This window comes from Lycorma delicatula, chromosome 10 (assembly GCF_047948215.1).
Source record: "Lycorma delicatula isolate Av1 chromosome 10, ASM4794821v1, whole genome shotgun sequence".
Classification (NCBI taxonomy): domain Eukaryota; kingdom Metazoa; phylum Arthropoda; class Insecta; order Hemiptera; family Fulgoridae; genus Lycorma; species Lycorma delicatula.
In genome coordinates, this window is record NC_134464.1 from 122,881,988 (window position 1) to 122,905,465 (window position 23,478).

At 29.0% G+C, this 23,478-nt stretch overlaps 1 protein-coding gene across 1 annotated transcript; it reads left to right on the forward strand.

Moving 5' to 3' along the window:
* Positions 1–2,026: 2,026 nt before the first annotated feature.
* LOC142330963 (uncharacterized) lies at positions 2,027–23,278 on the forward strand. The gene is made up of 6 exons (XM_075376429.1): positions 2,027–2,062; positions 2,798–2,905; positions 4,298–4,411; positions 12,775–12,903; positions 15,270–15,568; positions 23,269–23,278. The coding sequence occupies exons 1-6, from the start codon at positions 2,027–2,029 to the stop codon at positions 23,276–23,278; spliced, it is 696 nt and encodes a 231-aa protein (XP_075232544.1).
* Positions 23,279–23,478: the final 200 nt, after the last annotated feature.

Consider the following 23,478-nt stretch of genomic DNA (forward strand, 5'->3'; position numbering starts at 1 on the left):
GAGTTTAACTTAGTTAAACCAGAAAATGTAAAAGTTGAAAATGAAGTGGTAAGTGTTAAATTTTATATACAGTGGCACACCAATTATCCAGATGGACATTTCAAGGCCAAATCTGGATAATTGAAAGGGGTAATTTAAAAAAGGTTGTGTGATTCTATATTTAATGGGTAATACAATAAGTAAAAAAAAAAAAAAAAGTAAATGTGTTTCAGTTAAATTAAGAAGAAATTTGAAATATGTAATATGGTATAAAAGATACACTATATAGACATTTGCTTTTATAATCAGTTTTACAAAGGTTGGTATATATATATATATATATGTATATATATATTTTGTTACTAATATTTGTTGAGTTGCAAATAGGCAGTTAAGTAACACTGCTGTAACAGCTGATTTTTGAAGTCAAAAGGTTGTAAAGTTCAAATCCTAGTAAAATTTAGTTGCTTTTATAGACAATTAAAATATAAACCATGGACACCTATAGACTTTGATAGTTGGGGTTCAATAAACCATATGTCACAGGAATGTTACGCCTGATTGTACAAGACTACACATTGTTTACATGTCATACATATCATTCTCATTTAAGTGGACGTTCGTGGGGTAGCTTTATTGTTCACCAGTTGGTTACTAGTTTCAAAAAGAGTAATGACAATATTAGTGGTGTAGCCATGATTAGGAGTTTTTACAATTTGTGTACCTGCACCTACGTACGCTATCAAATTTTATTTTCATATATCCAGTTTCTGGCTCTGAAATGTCTTAATATAAAAGTGTGCTCATTTTATTCTAATAAAGTGAATGAAATTTAGCCTACCTTTCCAGTAAACTTTCATCATCTAAACTTTTTTCTGGTGTATATACATCTCTGAATCTTTTAACAAGATAGTCAATAATCAATTTTATTTTTTGAAGATTTATTAGTATTATTATCATCATGAGTAAAATTGAGGAAACACAATAAAAGTTTGATTCTTTGGGCTAAAACATTTCCAAATCCAAGAGTTGTAAAAAGGAGGTTGTTTGTATAATAACTTTCAGTTTGTGGCTTTCAGGTAATTCCTGATAGCATATATACAGCCACAAACAAAAGCATCTCATAATTATCAGTCTGTTTCCACAGGTGAAACCTCAAAAACTGGTTTGGTAGTTATTTTTTTTTTAATGAAATCTTTGACATAAAGATTAGTCTGCTTGACATAAAGAATGTCAACTAATTTATTTGCAAAAAATAACCCGAATAATGAATATACTTTGTTAGGACATATAGAATAGAGAAACAATATGATACTACCGCTTCAGTAATAAATTAGAGTAAAAATGGAACTTGACTCACGTCTGTTACAGTAACCCATCAACAAATACAATAAAATGGGTCAATTCATAATGATGAATTATTTCATCAGTGGCACTTTTCAGCAAAAAAGTGGACGACAAATTATTTCGTCAAGGAAATTTTTATCAGGGTAGTTATTTGATGAGTTATTTCATCAAAAACTATGAAGGGGGTTAAATAACTTGCTATTAATTGTCAGTATTTGGTGTCATAATTTTACATGGTTTATGTTTGGTTGAATTGTAGTTTTAATCTCGCTTGTCTAATCTAATTGCTTTTACGTTCCTGTTATTTCCCTTTTTCAGTTACTTTTTCTTTCATATATCCTTCATTATTTTCAAGTATTTTACTTTTTTCTTCTGTCCAGGTAAGAAATATTTCTTCTACAGTTTTTTCCCCTGTCCAGGTAAGAAATATTTCTTCTACAGTTTTTTCCCCTGGAAACCTGAAATATTTTGCAATTGTCATAGTAAATATTCTTTGATGTATTTTTCTGTTATTGTTGACCATAAAAGGTGATTTTTCTTTTTCTGATTAAATCTAATATTTTCTCCGTGTTCATTATTGTGTCTTCTTTTCTGTGTTTGATGGGCTGAAAGACCTTTTTTTTTTAATATTGTTCATTCATTTGTCTATTAGAAGTTGTCAAATGTCAGATGTTCAGTCAGACATAGAGCTTCTGATCAAATGACTGTTCAGTTGTGCCTTATTTTAGCATCAGTGGTATCAATTTTCTGCTGCAGGTGTTTAGTTAATTGATAGATTAGCCACTTTACTATGTATGGACCTAATGGCTTCTTTTTCAGAGATTTTCGACTTCAATAATCTCCTCTAGTCATTTTAAATCTTCAATTTCGAAAATTTCCTGTGTGTTATTGACAGCTAATAAAATATCATTATAAGAAATTTTGTAGGGTTTACTTTTATAATTTAGTAAAATTAAAGGGAAATTTAGAAACGTAACCAGACACCAGTTTTCATAACTTTTCATAACTCCAACTTACAGGAAGAAGAGCCTTAATGTCCTTCTAAATTGCTGAATCATATGAAAAATCTTCCCACCAATTTATTTAAAATTAATTAAATAATTAATAATTATAAAAAAAAATCACTTTTTATCTGCATTCTGATCAAAATGTATTTAAATATAGGCTCAAAATAGTTTTCTATAGCGCTCTCTGGATTGTGGATTATCTCTTTGTGATTTTTTATTTTTAAGTATTTACCGTAAACATTATTTCATGTGTTTTATATAAACAGTTAATATAGACTTTGATCGCATTTATTTTTATCTTCTAATTTGTTTTTCTATTAATCTATTTTATGATGACAGTATATCTTGATAATAGACAAATTTACTATGGTATAATTAAGTTTGTCAGAATAAAAAAAGATATTTTATTGAATATTAATTAATTTCAACATTTTTGTAAGGTTTTTTTCATCTTATTTTTATAGAAATCTGAGATCTCATTAACTGATGACATTCCACCTCAGATTAATCTTAAAATTAATGATGTACACACTGTAAAGGCAGAAGAAGAGGAGGAATTTTATCCAGATCATGTAAGTATTTATAATTGTTGGTTATTGTAACATACATGATGAGGTTGGTGAGAAACCTGAAAAAGAAACTAAATTATTAAATATAGGTAATTAGAACTATGGTAACCAATGTACACACGCCTTTGACGACGGAAAATTCATAACTTATTTCTTTGCAATGGCGGCAGAAATATTCAGTAATGAAGTAAAAGAATAAATCTATCTTTTCCTAATTGAATTTCTTTAATTCATAACTTCACCCATCTTGGGAGTGAAGAAATAATGAATATTTTTAATATCTTAATGTTCAAAGAAGCTAGGGCCTCTGTTAATGGCTTAAAACCTTCTCTGCGGTAACACATACGTATTCTGAAATTTGAAAGTAATCAGTCAGTCAGATTTGTCTCACATGATGCATGAGCAAACAGATAAACTATATATATATATTCCCAGTTTGAATTTTCAAAATCGGATGATTGTTTTCTGATATAAGAGCACCACATTGCACCTCCAAAAAAGTGTCCCAGGGGCACCCTGTTTGTTACAAGTTCATAGTAATGATTGGGCTAGCCTCCCATGAGGTGTTTGTATAACTCACCACTCTAGCCTCATATGCAGTCCCCAAGGGAAGGTCATTATTGTTAAACAGAAAGAAATTGTTCAAAATTTAATATAAACTTTTAAATGGAAGTTTTTCTCATTAATAATTGTGTAAATTCTGCTTCAAAAATTACATTATATATAAATATTTTTGGTACTTGATTATCAACAATATTGTTAATATGTAGTTGCAGTTCTAAAAAAAATTTCTATATTGGTGATAAATATCAAATCCGAGTCAGGTATTGCATTTTTCATTTGCTACTAAATTCAGTTTCCTTGTTTCACTCTTAAACTTCAATATTATGTGGCAATATAATAAATAAATATCATTTACAGTCAAACTCCTATTTAGTAAATGTTGAATGTTATAAAAAATATCTGGTAAGAATTGTTTAGCTATAAGATTTAATTCAAAATCTTGGGCAACGTTACCTGTAAGGTAAATGATATTTATTTACCATGATGAAACGTTTTACTGTAAGCATTATTAACATAATGTCAGTAAGATTAGAAAAAACAAACTCATGAGAATTACCACAAGAGTTTTAACAGATTATTTGATTGTAAAAGGTTTTATTGTAAAATTTGTAGAAAAATCTATAAGAAGAGTTGAAACATTTTTTGATAATATTTTGCAAAATCTGGCATATTAAAGTCACCTAATAATAATAGTAATAATTTAACTGTGGCTGTCCTGAATATGTGTGCTAAGCAAATTACAGAAGCAATTTATTTTTACTTAATAAATTATACAAAAAAATTGTAAAAATCTTTTCTTTGTAGCATTAATTTTTTTGTTTTTTATTACAGCAAGTAGATTTACTACAGCTGAAAGAGGAACTACTTGATATCAAAAAAGATCATTTAGCAATTGAAGACACCAATTTGTATAAATCAGAAAATTTAGAAGTTAAAAATGAAGTGGTAAGTAAGGATATTAGATTCTGCATACAGTGAAAACACCAATTGTCCAGATGAACCTTTACAAGGCCAGATCTGGATAATTGGGTAAAAATTTACTTTAATAAGTATTACAAAGGCTAAAATACATATATGTTTTTGCTAAATGAATTGCAAAAAGGTCAATTGAAAAATTCAGAAAAATAAACATAAATAAAATAAGATTTATTTTTCAAATAATGTATTATTTTTTCTTTAATTTCTTAATTTGGATTTAAGCAGTCCAGTTTGTCAGACATCTTGAAAATCGGCATCCTACTGTATTGTTTTTCATTATTATGGCCTTGCATGTAAATTTTGGATTCCATGCAGTTCATTTGTGAACTCGTATATATTAATTATTTAGCAGGTTAAACTTTTTATAGTCCATTTTTTTTCTCTCTACATAAATGTCTATATGTACGATAGAATATTGTTTCAGCCTCTGCAAAGCATGGAATTAGAGAAACACTCTTGCCTCTAATTTCTTACTTCAAAATGCCTTCAGGCCTAAGCTCATTCTCGGTGATAACTTTTATAAATTCTTTAACTGTTCACAATTTATATAATAACTATTAGCTTTTTACATTGTGTAAAAATTGTTTGTTTTAAATAAAAATTAATAAAACAATTTTTAAACTTCTAAAAATATTCGAAATGTTTTTAAAGATTTTTTATTAATTTTTATTTAGCTTTGTAATTTTTCCAGTTTTATTCTGTAGGTCAGTCAGGGAAATTCCCAATTCTTTCATATCTTCTGTAATTTCTTTGATCCATCCTACTTCTAGCTTTTGGAACCAGAGCTTTTCAATGATATTTCTTGACGGTCTTGTTTCCTTGTGTCCTTATGAGATGACCAAAGAAAGAGATTCTTTTTTCCGCATAGTATCAGTAACAGTCTCTATTTCTCGATACACCACCTCATTTGGCACAATCCACCATCGGCCGTCTTTTTGGTGTTTTTTATCGATACACGTTCCGACAATTCTCCTCTCTATTTTCAGATTTTTTTCAATTCGGTTTTTCTGAGTGATTTTGAAAAGGGTCTCGCTTCCGTAGGTGACTTCTGGCTGTACTACAGTTTTATAATGTTTAAGTTTTGCTTTAGTCGAAAGGCATTTTTTGTTATATGTTGACCGAGTTAATTTTTGGGATTTAATCATTTTATTTGTCCGGTTTTGCCGTGTCACTTTTTCATTTAAATTATAAATTATTATTTCCCCGTGATATTTAAATTGTTTTACTATTTTAATTTACTGATTGTTTACCGTAATGTGCTCTATTACCAGAGGATCTATGGCCATCAGTTCAGTTTTTTCGAAAGAGATATGAAGCCCTATCTTTTGTGCTAGGTTTTGAAGGCTCATGATTTGTGTTTTGGCTTCTTGAATATTATTTGCTAAAAGAGCGAGGTCATCTGCAAATCCTAGGCGATTTAGTGCGATGGAGTTTTTCTTAGTACCCGTTTTTATATTTTTGGGATTTATTTCATACCATTTTCTCATGACAAATTCGAGGGCGCAGTTAAAAAGGAGTGGTGAGAGGCCGTCTCCTTGCCTCGATCCAGTTTTTATGTAGAAGGGTTGAGAGAGTTCACCTCCGAATTTCACTCTGGACTGGGTATTGGTTAAAGTTAATTATATCATGTTTACGAGTTTAGGGTGAAGGCCCAGGTTTCTCAGAATATTCAGCATGGATGGTCGGTGTATACAATCATAGGCCCTTTTAAAGTCGACGAAGGTGATTATTAGTTGTTTTTTCCGTCTTTTATATAAGTCCATCATAAGTTTTAGGGATATTATTTGCTCCGGGCAACCTCTCCATGGCCTAAATCCCCCTTGGTATTCCCCAAGTTCCAGTTCATGTTGGTTGTATATGATTCTCGACAGGATTTTGTATGTTTTTAATGTTTTATTATATGATTATCAGTTTTGTATTTTTTATTTGTATACGCATGAATTTAGTTTTCTATAATTTTATTTGTATAAGATTATTTTACATATTTTTATGGGTAATAATGTAGTAATATTTGTATTACTGAAAAATTCTTGATTATATTTTTAATATCAATCAATGACGTATGATATCCATTTTTATAGCTATATTCTTTATACTAAAATTACAAAATTCCCATTTGTCGTTTATGTATTTTATTGCTCTGTTTATCATGTACTTAAAAATATTAACCTTCTGGGACCAAATATGATTAGAATTCCTATTTATAATAATTTCATTTCAGGTAGGTTTTTTATATAATTCAGTTATTATTTGATTGTTTTTATTTTAATATTTACATCTAAATAATTTAATTTTCTGTTATGTTCCATTTCATATGTAAAATATAAAGTTTTATGATCTGAACTGAATTTATTTAAAATTACTTCATCATTATCTATAACCGGTTCATATATAACTAAATTATCATCCACGAATCTGACCCACAATAAAATTTAATATACGTGATTTATGCCATATACTGTTCTATTATCAAATTCCTGCAATATATTTTTGACATTAAAGCAGATAAGGGAAATCCCATGGGTAAAATATTTTCTCATATGTAACAGGTTCCAATAAATTCAAAATAATTCTGCTGACATGTTTCTAATTGTTAAATATTTATAAATTTTTTGTCTTCAACTGATTTTATTAATTTATTTTCTATTGAGATTGTGTAATCAATGGGTTAATCTGGGTACATATTGGTTATATCTAAGCTAGTAATTATAGTTTTAATAATTTTTAACTTATTTAATTTATTAATTCATACCTGTTTTTTATATTTTATTTGTATTCTAAATTTATCTTTGATCTAATTGCTATATCAATAATTTTAGTAATAATATAACCTGGGGCTGTTTTGAAATTAATTAATGGTCTTGTTGTTATACCTTCCTTGTGTAATTTTGGGAAACCTGTAAGTTTTGGGGTACAAGGTATATGTGGATAATCTGACATGATATTTTAATTTATTATTATTATTATTAAATATTTCTTTGTATTTAACTATGGAATCTTTTTTTAATTTTTAAAACTTTATTGTTGGGTCATTATTTTTTTTTAAAACCATTTCATTTATATATTCATTTTATTTCTCAATTAAAATAACGGGAATTTTGTTTTATCGTATTCTTCTGGTATTTATAAAATTAAATCCAAAAATTGCAAAAAGATTACAAAATGTAAAAAGCTAATAGTTATTGTGTAATTATAAACAGGTTAAGAATTTATAAAAGATATCACTGAGGATGGGCTTAGGCCCAATAGCATTATGATGAAGTAAAAGATTAAAGGTGAGTGTTTCTCTAATTCTGTGTATTGCGAAGGCTATTGTATATATATATATACAGGTGTAACATTTAGGATCAGACTTTTTAACTTTTCTCCAAAATAACATCTTTTAACAAAAGTCAGATTGAGCCTTCATGGGTTATGCTTGGAAGTATTCCAAACAAATAGGAGAAATTTGTCTGGTGAACTGAATCTAAAAAAACTTCATAGCTTCATTTATCATCAAATCACACCTCACTAGATCGCATTTAGAGATGTAACTCGGAACCTAGTTTGACAGTTGTCCCCTTGAGAGGCGTCACTGAATGGTCTTTTTTAAGAAATACACCACCTGCTGAACCAAGCAACACCAGAGTTTAGAAAAGGCAGCATTTGGATATGGTGGGCTGCCACTTAGAAGATAACATGCAACTGGAAGCATTGGAATGCCCTAACACTACACACACAAATAAGAAAAATACAAAGTCCAATATCAAACCATCTACATTTCCACACACAAAGTAAACTTGCTGCAGCAGACTGGTAAACTAAAAATAATAACTGGCCGAATGGACCGATACAAAATTCTCATCATGGGTCTGCAGGAAATAAGAAACACTGACCAGGATGCCATGGAATCTCACGGATATAGACTCTGCAGAGGTATACCTGGAAAGAGAGTGATGAAAAAGTCCCACAGTTTTGAACTGGCTTTTTAGTCAGACTCAAACACTCAGAATCTAAGAACAGTCAGAATCTGAACACTCACACCAAATGCATCTAATAAAATCTACATTAATAAACAGTTATGCATCCACTAATAATAAAAATAATTCTCCAAAAGACTATAAAGAAACAGTAACATTCTGGAATCTACTCGACCTTACTATAAATAACATAACTGAAATCCATGTTAATCAATTAATTGGAAACTCAATGCCCAACTAGACAGAGAAAGAAGACCACGACAACATCGGAAAATGGCCCGCCCAAAAAAAACAAACAAAAATGGACACAGATTCATTGATCTCTGCAGAAACCACAACCTAATATTGAATTCCACATATTTCAAGATGAAGTCTCAAAAAATCAAAATCTAAAAACACCTTGATTACACTATAGGAGAATGGTAACTCGACCGTCTTTATGGATAAACAGCACCACATGGAGATCTACAGTGTAAAAGTCATCCGAGGCATAGACACTGCATCCATCACTATGTAGTCAAAATAAAATTTGCTTCACAAAGAAAACAACAGAATCCAGTCCTAAAACTAGAAGAAAAGAGGATCCTGCCCGACTGATCCAAGAATGAAAATTACCAAAAAGCAACCAAAAAAATAACAATCACAGATAAATCGAAGATCCAGTCAACAACAATAAACAAATCGCAGAAGAATTAGCCCCAATAAAATCCCGTACAAAAACATCAATGTTGGAACGGCAAATGTGTCAAAATAGTGGAAAAAATATCTATTATTGCTATTATCCCAAAAATTAGAAATATCCTTCCCTAATCTAGTAAAACAAAGAAAAGAAACCACCTGACCCCTAAGGAGAATAAAGAGACTACATCATTAAGAAACACTGAAGTCAATAGAAGGAACTGGCTATTTCAAGAAAGCTTATGACAGCATTCCTACTAAAAATTCTAAGACACCTTGAACTACTTATCAAATTATAAACATGATAAAACTGACCCTTACAAACAGTGTCAAAGGTAATATTCAAAGGTGAGCTCTCAGAACCTTTTGAGATCAAAACAGGATTGCGCCAAGGCAATGAGTTCTTACGACTACTGTTCAACTGTATTCTAGAAATTGTAATTAGGGAATGGCTCAAGCTCTCAAAAAGGTGTCTCCCAAAAGTTAAAATGAGTGGAAAAATTGAAACAAACTGTCCCAGTTTTGCTGACGAGTTGCCACTTGTAGCAGATGACATTGATGAAACTAAATCACGGATATTAGTACTTCAAAACATTACAAATAAAATTGGACCCAAAATTTAGTAACCCAATTTAAATACCTTGGAGAAATTGTAACAAACAATCTAAACGAAAAATCCTTTATCTGAATAAGAAGAAAAAACTAGCTGAAGCACAAAAATGAACCTGGTACACTTATAATAAAAATGCCTATCAATAAATACAAAAATAAGACACTAAAACACAGTTATAAAACCATAAACCACTTATTCAGCAAACACTCTTCCACCTGAACAAACAATCAAAGACAGACATGTTCCAGAAGATGGAAAGAAAAAATTGGAAGAACTTGCATTGTGGATAAAATGTATCATAAAGATGGGCAGTGGTGGAGTGTGCCAAACAAAATCATGTACAAAGAGTCAGAACCCATTACTGATATGCATAAGAGATTAGGATTCTTTCGACATAATCATGAGGATGCAGTATTCAAGACTTCGGAAACTGCTAATGCAGTACAATCTCGACTCGGAAAATACAAAGGCAGGATGCAGATGATTCGGAGAAATAAGATAGGATCTGAAGGAAATTGGCATTACATCAGTAGATGCCACAGGTACGATAAAATTAAATGAGAAAATCACGAACAAAAACACTCATAAGATAAAACCTCACAACACAATCATTTCAACACTAGAAAGGGCACAAAAATCAAAATGTATAAAAAAGTAATGGGAGGACCACAAGGCCCAAACAGTCCCATCAAAGAGACATGCATAACAGACTGACTAAAATGATCCTATGCGGTCATAAAAGATAATAATAATATATATATTTAGCCCACCAGGCTGATCTAGTGTTTAACTCATCACAAAAAAGTTGTTTTAACAGCTGATTTTCAAAGTCGAAAGTTCTCAGGTTCAAATCCTAGTAAAAGTCAGTTGCTTTTATACAGATTTAAAAACTTAGCAGTGAATACCTGTGTACTCTGGTGGTTGGGGTTTAATTAAACATATGTCTCAGGAATTGATCTTCTGAGTCTCTACTAAACTAAACAAAGTGTAGTCTGATACATATCATTATCTCATTGAGCCATGGTGAAATAAGTTTACATGTTGTGAATCATCTATGTATATATTTCTAATCTTACTGTGAAAACGATTAAATTATTTTCTATGGAAATAGTTCATAAATATTTATGAATTTAGCCATTCAGAGTTCAAGATCACAGAATAATAACTTAGATTCATGTTTGCCAGTTCCCAGAGTCATTACTATATTTCAGTTTAATACTAGTCATACATTTTTTTTTTTTAAATGAATTTTAATGTTTTTGAAATATGAAAATGTTTTCCTTCTTAGTGATGAAATTTCTAAAACAAGGGGCAGGACAAATACCAACATCACATTCCCAACAGTTATATTGTGATTCCTTTCTTATGTTGTTTGCATAACAAACAATACATCTTTTAGGTGCAATTTTTATTCTGTATCGGGAATATACGACAGGAAATGTCATTCTCAGAGTATGACAGAATCATCTCCTACAGAGAGCCTACAATTTTTGGGAGTGACTGATGAATTTCAACATTTTGTTCAATAAGGGGCTTCTCAGAATTGAAGAAGAGTGTACTGGACTGTAAAGTTTAAAAAAATGTATTAAAATTGTAGCTCCAGCTTTTTAATGTTTTTAGTGAATGGAGTCTTATATAATTTATAATTTTCTGTTTAAAAGACCATTAGTCAGTTGCTTTAAACTTTCTTCCCTAGTTTTTTTTTAAAGTTTGATTTTGTTTCATGTGAAGCAACTAAAGTACGTTCTCTGATAGTTTTGATCTCCATTGTACATAAATTTCTGTGGTATAAATAATTGAGCTGCTTGTGTGTGGCTGACTATCACCTTTATTTCAGTGGTAATATCATGTTTATGTAACACTTGTGTATATTTGTTGCATGAAGAAAATATTGCAAAACCTCTTCTTCTCTTTCATTCTTGAGAATGACTAGCGCCATTTTTATTAGTGATGTGTCTAACGTCAGGTCTCGCATTAATAATTCACTTGACAATATTTTATATATATATAAGCCGATCAGTAATCGGTGTGATAATTTTGAAAAAGTGACAGATCCTCTTGTGACTGAAGGGACCAACCTAATTAAATTAGAAGATCATAAAATCAAACATGAAGCAGTAAGTTAGTTTTACTCGCCCTTTCAGAGTGTATTTAGTGGAGTAGTTATATTAGTGAAACTTTATGTAAGCACTTAATGTTGATTTTTTAATTTGACTTCATTGCATTTTTTTACCATGTTTTGGTTTATTCTTTAGTAATACATGAACTTTCAAGTACGAGGATCATTACAGTTCTGATGTTTTACTAGACTGATTGATATGTACTGCCACATTGGCCAAAAAGATACTGTTCTTTTACCACAATAATGTGTGGGTACACATATCTCTGACTTTGACAAAGTCATCTGGAAGCATGTGCTGTATTCACCTGACTTGGTTTCAATTAATTATTACCTTCTCCCAAATCTGAAAAAATGGCTCATTGGACAAAGATTTATTTCTAATGATGCAAAGGTGAGAGAACTGCTTATTTCGCAGAGTTGGACAAATCACATCATACTGATAATATAAAAAAAGTTGAAAAATCTGGGTAAATGAAACAAATTGCAAGAGAATTAAGTTGAAAGTTAAAAAAAAATTCTTCAAAACCTTCTTGAACAACCCCCCATATTTGTTTTAAATTGACTTATAAAATTAATTTTCTCAGATTTAAATTTGTGATTAATGTGTTTGCTATTTTGTTATTTTTTGCAACATAAACTTTGAGAAAATAAAGTGTATAATATATATATATATATAAATAACAATTGTAATATTCTATTAATAGTAAATTCATATAAAAATAAAATTAAATCAGTTTTGTTCTTTCTTGGCCTAATTTTGTCATAATAGTTGGATTTTTCTAAAATTTTTAGCAAGACAGATTTTAATGGTATTTACTATGAAAAATATTTATTTTTATGATATGAGATCTGTATATAAGTGGTATTATTACTAAGTTCCAGTCAGAATAAAAAAAAAAAACATTTATTGGAAATTAATTAGTTTGTAATTTGTGTTCTTTATCTTTTTTTTAAAAAGGAATCTGAGATCTTATTGAATGATGATGTTTCACCACAGGTTAATCTTAATATGAAAAGCAATGAACTTCGAATAAAAGATTTTCGCACAGTGAAGACAAAAGATGGGATGGTATTTTATCCATGTCGTGTAAGTATTAGCTATTGGCTATTGTAATAAACAAGATTTGTCTCTTTGTTAATTTCATTACTGTGTATATATTTCAATGTGTTAGTTTTTAACAAAATGTTTGTAATTGTATTTAGTTCATTTTAATTAATATCGATTTATTGAGATGTTTGTGAATGATAAATGGTCAATGTGTGAGAGCAAAGTGTGTTTTTGAAATTCATTGATGACTGAAATATGTGAATTTTAACCTGTTGATGGAGTTGACATTTTAGTAAGCTTTGGGTGATTTGTTGTTAATTGTATTCAGTGTTCATGTTTCAATATTTATCAGGTAGGCAGTTTAAAGTGGACCTGGTAAGACTAAACATGGTTGTGACATAAAATCTTTAAATGAAGACTTAACATATCTACCATATTTTGACAAAAGATATCCGAAGTAATCACCCTGCACAGCTGATGCATCAATGCTAAAGTAATCATATTGAGAGTCACCTGATGCAAACTGTTGTCAATGACTTCAGTTATTTATTGTGAACATTTGCCTTCAGTTATTGATAGTGTAGGACTTGCAACTAGACAAATCGTCTAGTCAGATTTGCACTAGACAAATCATGTTGACAAGGAAAACCACTGTTCTTGAAAATTATTGCACTGAAGCATGAATAGTTTACAACAGACAATAATAGATTAGAGTAGTAATATACACCTCCAATAATAGTGCTAATGGGAGCAGTGTAAAAAGTAACACTCAAATACCTGTAGTTAAGCTCTCTCAGTTTGGTTTTTAAGTTTCTTGCCCTGTGTGGAAATATATATATATATATATATATATATATATATATATATATTAGTGTTTCTTGCATGTGCACCACTTCATCAGATTTATGTACAAGTTTTTTTAAAATGTATTTAATATATTGTTAAAAGAGGATGCTAATTTAGAAGAAGTCAAAAAATTATATATTTTTATTTTGTTTATTATAAAATTATACATTATAAATCATGTTTTCCAGTTTGATCATATATATATATGATATATGATAACATATATATATGTTGTATTTTTTAATAAAAAATTCAACTTGAACAACCCAAGTACAGAATTATAAAGTAAATGAAATGACACTTACCTTATTTTTTATTCCAAAAGCACCGTTACAGGATCCTACATCATCAGCTGTATATAATATATTTATATAAAATTACATATCAAACATAATAAAAAATTAAAATATTGTAAATAGTTAATTTTAATATTAAAATTTCCATGTAGTGAAAATATCAAGAAATTTAATTTAAATAATACTAGGTAAAGTTTAGACATTTTTCAGATATTTAAACATAAATACAAAAGATTCCTACTTGATCATCTTTCAGACAGAATATGAAGATGACACTTATAAAAGCAGCAACAGATGGCAGCACATTTTTATATAAAAAAAAGAAATAATCATAATTTTTATAAATAGTGTGATTTAAATCCACTCGGTAATGTAAATTGGCTTTCCAGGTTACATAGCGTAAATTTATTCTATTTATTTTATTTTTACTGCATGAAGTACATTAAATTTGACAGAGTGTCTTTAACTATCCTGCACATATGAAAAGTTGTCTCACCACTAAATAAGATATCTAACTATAAATAAGAGTTGTAACTTGTATTCTTGCAAACTGAGTGCTTATGGTAATGTTGTGAACAGTAGAAAGAGATATTTGCAGTCCATAACCAGGTCGCCTAATAAAGTTAATGGGACGGGCAGTGAATGCGTCGCTTACTTGATCCATAGCCTCATCACAACTGTAACCTTTGATGATTTCTGTCTCTTAAAGTCATACCTTTGAGGACGTTAAACTTTGACGTAAAAGAATTGATATTCCATTCAGTTTGTACAAGCTGTTAAACATGTGTACATGATTGAAACTCCATTAACTAAAGCATGCACTGAATGGTTTTTGTGGGATCCACATCTTGATGGACTACAATCGCATTGGAGTCAGCCTGTCTGCACATCATACGCATATTCTACTGAATATTGAAAATACACTGAACAATTCTTGGAGATTTATGCTATCATTTGAGTCTACTAAGAAGTTAGGACTGATTTCCTAAATATAGGCCATTTATTTTGGATACCTTTAGCCCAGACAATCTGTAAAGTTTCAGCTATGTGTATAGATATGCAATAGGATAAGTAAAGTTTGTTATTACGTTAAACTTTACTTGTGAATCATTAAATAATATTCCAAACGATGTTTATTTTGAATATATGTTTAAGATATTCAGTTTTTTATCCATATTTTGCAAAATAGAATCATGTTATTTTAATGGAAATAATTTTACATGAATTCATAATTACTTTTTAACTGTTGTTTTAATTTTACAGGTTGTTATTGATAAATTAACCATCACTGCAAGTACTAAGAATTGTAAGAGATGTGTAAATAATTCGGTATATGATGGAATTATAAAACAAAAATCCAGAGAATGTAATTGTGCGAATGGCGATGTAAGAACAGAAAATTTAGTCAAGGATATAAGTAGTGAAAATGAGTTACCTCAGCAGAAAGGAAAGAAATTGGTTTGTGAATATTGCAATGAAAGATTCAGATGTAAATGTTATTTAAAGAGGGACACTAACGTTCATGCTAAAGAGAAAGAAAATAATTCTTACTCTTGTCAAAAGTCTGTTATTCTTGAAAATAAGTTAAAAACACAACTTATTACGCACAAAGAAGAGAAAAATTATGTTTGTAACTATTGTCAAAAGTCATTTAATCGCAAAAGCAATTTAGAAAGACATCTTAATATTCATACAAAAGAGAAGAATTATATTTGTAACTTTTGTCAGAAGTCATTTAATTACAAAACCAGTTTAAAAACACATCTTAATATTCATACAAAAGAGAAGAATTATATTTGTAACTTTTGTCAGAAGTCATTTAATTACAAAACCAGTTTAAAAACACATCTTAATATTCATACAAAAGAGAAGAATTATATTTGTAACTTTTGTCAAAAGTCATTTAATCACAAAAGCAATTTAATAATACATCTTAATATTCATACAAAAGAGAAGAATTATATTTGTAACTTTTGTCAAAAGTCATTTAATCGCAAAAGAAATTTAGAAAGACATCTTAATATTCATACAAAAGAGAAGAATTATATTTGTAACTTTTGTCAAAAGTCATTTAATCACAAAAGAAGTTTAAAAATTCATCTTAATATTCATACAAAAGATGAGAATTATATTTGTAACTTTTGTCAAAAGTCATTTAATCGCAAAAGCAATTTAAAAATACATCTTAATATTCATACAAAAGAGAAGAATTATATTTGTAACTTTTGTCAAAAGTCATTTAACCGCAAAGACAGTTTAAAATTACATCTTAATATTCATACAAAAGATAAGAATTATATTTGTAACTTTTGTCAAAAGTCATTTAATCGCAAAAGAAATTTAGAAAGACATCTTAATATTCATACAAAAGAGAAGAATTATATTTGTAACTTTTGTCAGAAGTCATTTAATCGCAAAACCAGTTTAAAAACACATCTTAATATTCATAACTAATTAGAAAAATTTCTGTTTGTAACCTTTGTCAAAAATCTTTCAATGAGTTATAGTTCAAAAAGATATCTTAGTTTCCGTATTAGAGAATTGTTATGACCTTTAAAAATCTTATAGTGAGAAAATATATTATGGGAAAAAATGAATATAATTTTTTCAAGTGTGCATAATTTAAAACAACAATAACAAATTTTATCCACGTAAAGATAAGGAAAACCAATCAGTGTAGGTATTTTGAACAATACCTAGACCACAATGTTGAATTGTGGTCGTTGGTGTAAGAGATAATAAATTATTGAAGAAATTATCTGAAGTCGAAACTTGAACAGTTTTATGGTAGGTAAACAAAAAATTAACGTTTGGCTTTTATAGCTACAAAGTACATTTTTAATAATTTTATTACCACTGTAGTAGCACTGCCACTATTAGGTATTGCATCAGAGGATTAAGTAAAAAAGGCAGTTTTGTAGCCATGATATTTGTGAAAAATGCGATTCCTGACCGGGATTTGAATCCAAGACATCTAGATGAAAACTGAATCATTACCATTGACTCCAAGGCTACAGACGACCTAAAAAAGAGTTTAGATTTATGTATTACTCTAGAGTATAATATGCACGTGATGATGAATAAATTAACCCCAGAACCACGTATTATGCCAGTCAGATAACTTGGTTGGTGCTGAGAAATTCTACCATTTCAGAAAAGGTGGTACAGAAAAAACATTTGTGAAGTTCACAAGTGAGACTTATACAAATCACACATTACATGTGTTTTTCTCAAATTCATTTTCACAAATAACGTTGATCTTGCATGAATTTAAAACCTCATTCTGATTTTGTATTTAAGTTTACTCGCATATTAAAAACAAATAGGAGGATTCCTGAACCTGTTGTCATTATTGACCTCAAAAACTTCATTTTTAATTTTTTATCAACATGTAAAAGAATGACTGCCTCTTTCATGTGTCAATTTCTTAAAAAATTTTTCTTATCTTATCTCCTTGTTGTGAGTTATTTTCCTCATTGTTTTACACACTAAAATGGTTAAAAGTGCTCATAACCTTGAATATAAACAGAAACTAACATTTTGAAATACATGTCTCAAATCGTTGTTAATATTCCTATTATATTCTCAAATATATTCTATTCACAATAGAAAATAGTTTTGGAAAGTATAGGAGCTGCAAAGTTAAACAATAGAGGGCAGAGACTTGAGATGCCAGGTCTCTTACCATACTTTGAAATTCGATCTACTTCTGTACCACTTTAACTCTTTACTGCTATTATTATATTAATGCTATTGTCGGTTCACAGCTGACCCAAAAATTGAAATTCTCAAAATATTAAATTTTTTTTTTGGTTGACAAAATTATTGACCGTATTTGCAATGCAAAAACATACAAAGGTGGCTTTGTAGTGGTTTTATATAAAATTGAATTAGATTACCTGATTGTAGCATGTAAAACATAATATTACTACTTAATATACATTATTTCAAATATCTATCATTGCATTTAAGAAATAAAATATTCAACATAATGTTTAGAATATATATAAATTAATAAAACTAATTTGATCTAAATATGTGATGTATGTATGAAAATTACAAACGTGTTTTTTGGTAAAAAGATTAAAAGTTTTTTACCCGTATTATAAAATAAACAAAGTAATTAAAAAATTAAATAATCGAAAAATCTTCTATGTAACATGAAAGTTGAAAATGTCTGATTCTTGAATGAAACGTATTTGTAACAATAAATTGTGATATTTCAAAACTAACTGGAGACAAATATGTATTGAAAAATTTTAAATGAAGAAAAAGATTATTAATTTTATTCAAGATCTTCATTTTTGCAACTATTTCTTCTGATGTTATTTGTACTTGCATACATGGTCTCACACTCACTACAGACGTTGAGATGTTTGTTGTGATTCATTGATGGGCACATATGACATCGCCTGTGTTTTTTCTGTAGCAATTCAGGTTTGATCTTTCCTTTTTTAATTTTTAATACATTTCTAATAATAAAGTCAGCGATGTTGAAAGTCTGGATTCTTCAAGTCAATGTCTCATATGAGTTAAGGCAAGTGATTTTCTTAAATATGTGTCCATATTTTCAGGGCTTATTTTTCATGAACATTCAAAAGGTGCATAGATCCTGAAAACTGACAAGCATCTTTTCTACAATTAGATACTTGGAGGGAGAATAATTCGACGTGCAATTTAAGATTAACATTTTAAATAATTTGAAAATATGAGCAGTTTTGTCACCATCTTGTATACTGGAGTGTACTTTAGTGCCGTTAAAACTAACAGAAATACAAACCGCTGAAGGGACACGGTTTCCCTGAATATAACACTTCCAGTTCCATCACTTTCTGTAGATTCCTCACATCTTCTTTACTAGAATTAAATATACCAAATAAATACAGTAGTCCATTAAAGCTTTTAATTCAATATTATGAGTGTAATTAACAAAGGAAGTTGCAGAGCAGTAGTTTTAGTGATAATTTAATAATTTTATGTTCTAATATAATGTATAACATTTCATCACTAAACAGTAATTCCCAATAATAAATTGAATTAATAGAGATTCAAGTTTTTAGCAGTTTCTTTTATTTGAGAAAGATGAGTCCTAATAACCTAAGTTCTTGAACTAATAAGTTCAGTACTCAATTTATAACAATTTTTTTCATAAATAGACTTTCGTCTAATTTCCTCTTCAACAATTCATCGGATACACTCATCGCATTTTTGTTTTTAATTTCACATACATTGTCAGGACTTTCTATGTCACATTCACTATCGCTATCATATTCACTAAATATAGATTCACGGTCCTACAGATCATCAGTTCATTAAGATATCTTCAATTTCATTTTCATTCAAGCTTTTACTACATTCACAAGAGGTACTTATACTCAGTAAACTCATAATTTGTTAAAAATGTAAAAAATACAATGATGATTTTATTACCAAAAAAAAAAGTAACATTGCTACTATCATCGGTTTGATTGTGAACTCTCGTAAAAAATAAACTAATAAGTTTTCATTGTACATGGCACTATAGCTGGCCTTGAAACACCCTTGAATAGAGTGGACAATGAAATAAGGGAAGTAGCAACTGTCATTGCAACATAGCCAACAAAAATATACCTCTCAGGTTAAAAATGACCAGATGACAGCAATTAAGAGTTAAATGTGTATAAATTTGCAATTATTTTGAATTTATGCTTGTAAATTTACCAAAATATTTTTCAAAATATATAATATCAGAAAATATAAAAAAAATTACATTTTTTTTTAACACCTAAAAAAATTAAGAATCTTTAAGATTAGATCATACTTTGTTGCTACTGGTATATTCCGATACATTCTTTAAGAAATTTTTTGATATATAATTTAAGAAATATATTTCAGCAATTACATTTACCATTTCTATTTGAATCTTGCCCGATCTTTTGTAAAGGCAAAAAAATCTCTTCTTTACTATTTATTTTTTCCACACAGAATCATCTTCCCTTTCTAACCCACCCTGATATATTTCCCAATTTGTTTATTGATGTGCTCTTCTCTTCTTTGTATTCTCTACAAGTTTTATAACATTTTAAAGGTTCCTGAAAGGAGAGACATTCCACTGTAAATTTTGTCTCCTCTTTTGTGTCAAGGATGAATGGGGGCAGAGTGGCCATTCTGGCAGGATTTTTTTTGTCTTCCAAATATTTTCTGTAATAGATCATTGATTAATTAGCTAATAATCATAATTTTAAAAATTACACAGTTATTGGGTCCTCACCTGGATGCTTTATTATTTTTTTGAGATCAGATTATTCTTTATTTCTTGTTTATTCAGGGGACTTTAGTTTTCTAGTTTAGTTACTGGTTACAAATAGTTGAGCTTTTTTCTGGATTTTTTAGCAGATTCAACAGTTTTTCAAAATTATTGACTAAAATTTTACTATCGCAAAATAATATTTTTTATTAAATTTTATATGTATTCAATTTTTTATAAAATAAATATCTTTATGAAATAGAGTATTTTATTGTAATAAAAAAATTAGTTTATTATATTTCAGTTTTAGAAATGTTTATAATATATAAATTGCGATTATTATGTGATGTTAAGAAATAATATTTTGTTCATAAATTAAAAGCTTTCAGAATTATATAGTCTGATTTTACAATATGTATGTGAAATGAAAACTTAATCTTCCACTTAAATATTTAAGTGGATTAAACTATATTTATATACTCTTATTATTTAAAAATTATGTTTTTGATTAATTTTCATATGTACATTCAAAGTTATTTATTTTTTTAATCAAATAAAGTTCTACAAAAAACAGATTGCTTTTTTATTTAAAATGTACACCATTCCTTTTCGTAAGAACAGTTGGTTGTATTATATTATGACCAGGTGCATTTATCCTGTACCAGTTAGATAATTAAAACTAAATTAAAGTTACCCTCTTTCCCCGACCTACATTGTGAATCTGCATAGTCTTAAGTTTTCCGTTTAAATTTTTTAGTGTCCCAGCCATGGGGGTTTAAATGCGGTGGCCTCACATAAAAAAGTAGATTACTATGAGGTTGTTTCATTTATAAAAATCTCATTTTTCTACATTTAATGGTATGTCATTGTTATAAACTTAGGCATATTGTTATAAACATATGGATAGACGATGGGCATGGATAGATATGGGCATCCTAACGCGCAGCAGTTATTCTAGTAGCTAAATACAATTATTTATACAGTAGGAATTTTCTTGAAGGTGACTAAGATTCAGTCGGGATTTATCTATTCACTGAAATAGAATAAGAAAATAAATAATAAATTTTTCCAATTTTATTGCACAGAAAAACGTCTGAAATATTTTAGATAATATCTGTCAGTGCATTTTTATTTTTCAATATAATTCATTAGAAAAGTTTGTGAAAATTATTGTAAATTAAAAAGTAGTTTTTTTATTATATAGAACCATTTTCTGGGAGTTTCCGTACTGATTTGTCAGATAATTCTTTAACTACTAACCAAGTTTATCTGTACATGGCTAGAAATAATTTAAGATTGTTTTTTAATATTATTGATTTGTTTTGATGGGTTGCTGTCAGATAGCATGTAAACTTGAAAGAGAGTGATGACACAAGTAGTGATGTTAGTGTGCATCTATTACTGAAAATATTTCATTATCGATGTTCAAAATTAACAAAATTATTATATTTTATACTTTCGTTGTAACATTATATTCTTTTCCCTTTAATGGTTTGCAATGATCATTAATAGAGTAATTACTGTGTTGTCCATTATAACTGTTGTTATTGTTGTCTAATGCTGAATTTGGATTCTTATTAATTCTTAATATCTATTTGGTTGATAATTGATCTTACTAATTTCATTTACTCTCAACTTAATATTTTCCTTGATCTCTATATGATCACAGCATTTCTTCAATTCTCCAACATTATACTTTTCGAAATGCATGCAACATAATCCTTAAGGTTTTTTTTGTGTGTAAAGGTGTGCTGGTTTTTTTTTTAGTTACATTTTATTGCAGTATTATTAATATTTTACTAGAAAAGATGACCTCTCTTGGCACTTATGATGTCTCACCTGTATGGTTTTTTGGGTCTGTTTCTTGAAGAGAATTCAGGTCAGTACATTTCTTATTGTGTGAAAAATATAACTGAGTTAATCAGATGTGACAGATTTAAAAGTTACATCTTAGCGGTCTAATCTGAGATCTTTACTTTTTTTATATATTTTAATGATGATAACACTGTCCAGTTGAAAGTTCTGATTTTTTTTTCCAGATAACATAAAACATTGACATTTTTAAATATAACCATTTGTTTAAATACGTTCCAGTATTTTTCTGTATATGATCTTGAAGTAAACAATAGTACAAAATGTTATATTTCTATCTTTCTCATAAAAAGGATAGTGCTTGGGTTTGTTTGTCATACGTGCTCACATTTTTATGTTAGCCGCTATTGGCACAGAGTGGACCAAAATTGGTGCGCCGGGCAGCTGCACACTGCAACTCTCTCCTGCTAGAAGCAGTCCATTGTCGGTTAATTTATGTTATTTAAAAAAGGCTGATCCGCTCTGCGCCAGTAGCAGCAGCTGGACCAGCAACTAACACAACCTCACACGAGAACACACATATAACCAAACAAAGAAGTCATTCCCTGTTATCAATATTGCTAGCTTCAAACATTATATTTCTGTTAAAAACTATTATAAATTCTATATCTACTCACTCAAGCCTATTTTTAATACAAAAACACCAAAACGTTCAGAAGAATATTATTCTCTATGCACTAATATTTCTGCAAAATTCTTAATATCATAAAAATTAGGATATGAATGCGTCAAGTGTCCAGGCGGCAGAGCCCTCTGATTAGATGATTGGGCAAGTGAAGTAAGCCCCGATCGACTGATAGAGTTAACAGTGAAAGAATTGAAAAAACATTTTTAAGGTTCCACATGTTTTATTCAATCAATTTAAGTTCGATTAAGAACTGGTCATAAAGAAATGTGACTAGTACAACTATATCCATAACAAATTTTTTTTACATCAAAATTATTACTAACAACTGGTAAAAACTGCTTTTGTCTATCAGCTCTCGTGAGTCAGTATCTTTCATTTAATCACTTTTAATGCGTATAGAAACTGTTTTTTCCATCATTTTTAAAGAATTTTATTTCCATTATTATCATAGTTAGAGAAAACAGTTGAGTTGAATATTGTTCTGTCGCTTGCAAAAATTTTTAAAAATTCACTAAATTATTTTATACTTTTTTTAGCTGGTTTTAAAAATAAAGGAGTCTTCTTCAGCCTTCAGCCACAATAATAAATTTATCATCTTTTTTAGTTTTGTGATGACCTCAGTCCTCTGACTGCTAGCAATTTGCCACTTAATGCATCCTATGAATATATGTTTCATCTAAATAAACTATATTCCACTTTTTTTTTCATATTTGTGATTTGCAAGTAGTACATTCCCCAAGCTCCAA

Coding starts and splice junctions, on each gene's coding strand:
- LOC142330963 (XM_075376429.1), top strand. CDS start 2,027: ATGACTGTTCAGTTGTGCCTTATTTTAGCATCAGTG. Junction 2,063..2,797: donor GCCTTATTTTAGCATCAGTG/GTATCAATTTTC, acceptor TTATTTTTATAG/AAATCTGAGATCTCATTAAC. Junction 2,906..4,297: donor AGGAATTTTATCCAGATCAT/GTAAGTATTTAT, acceptor TTTTTATTACAG/CAAGTAGATTTACTACAGCT.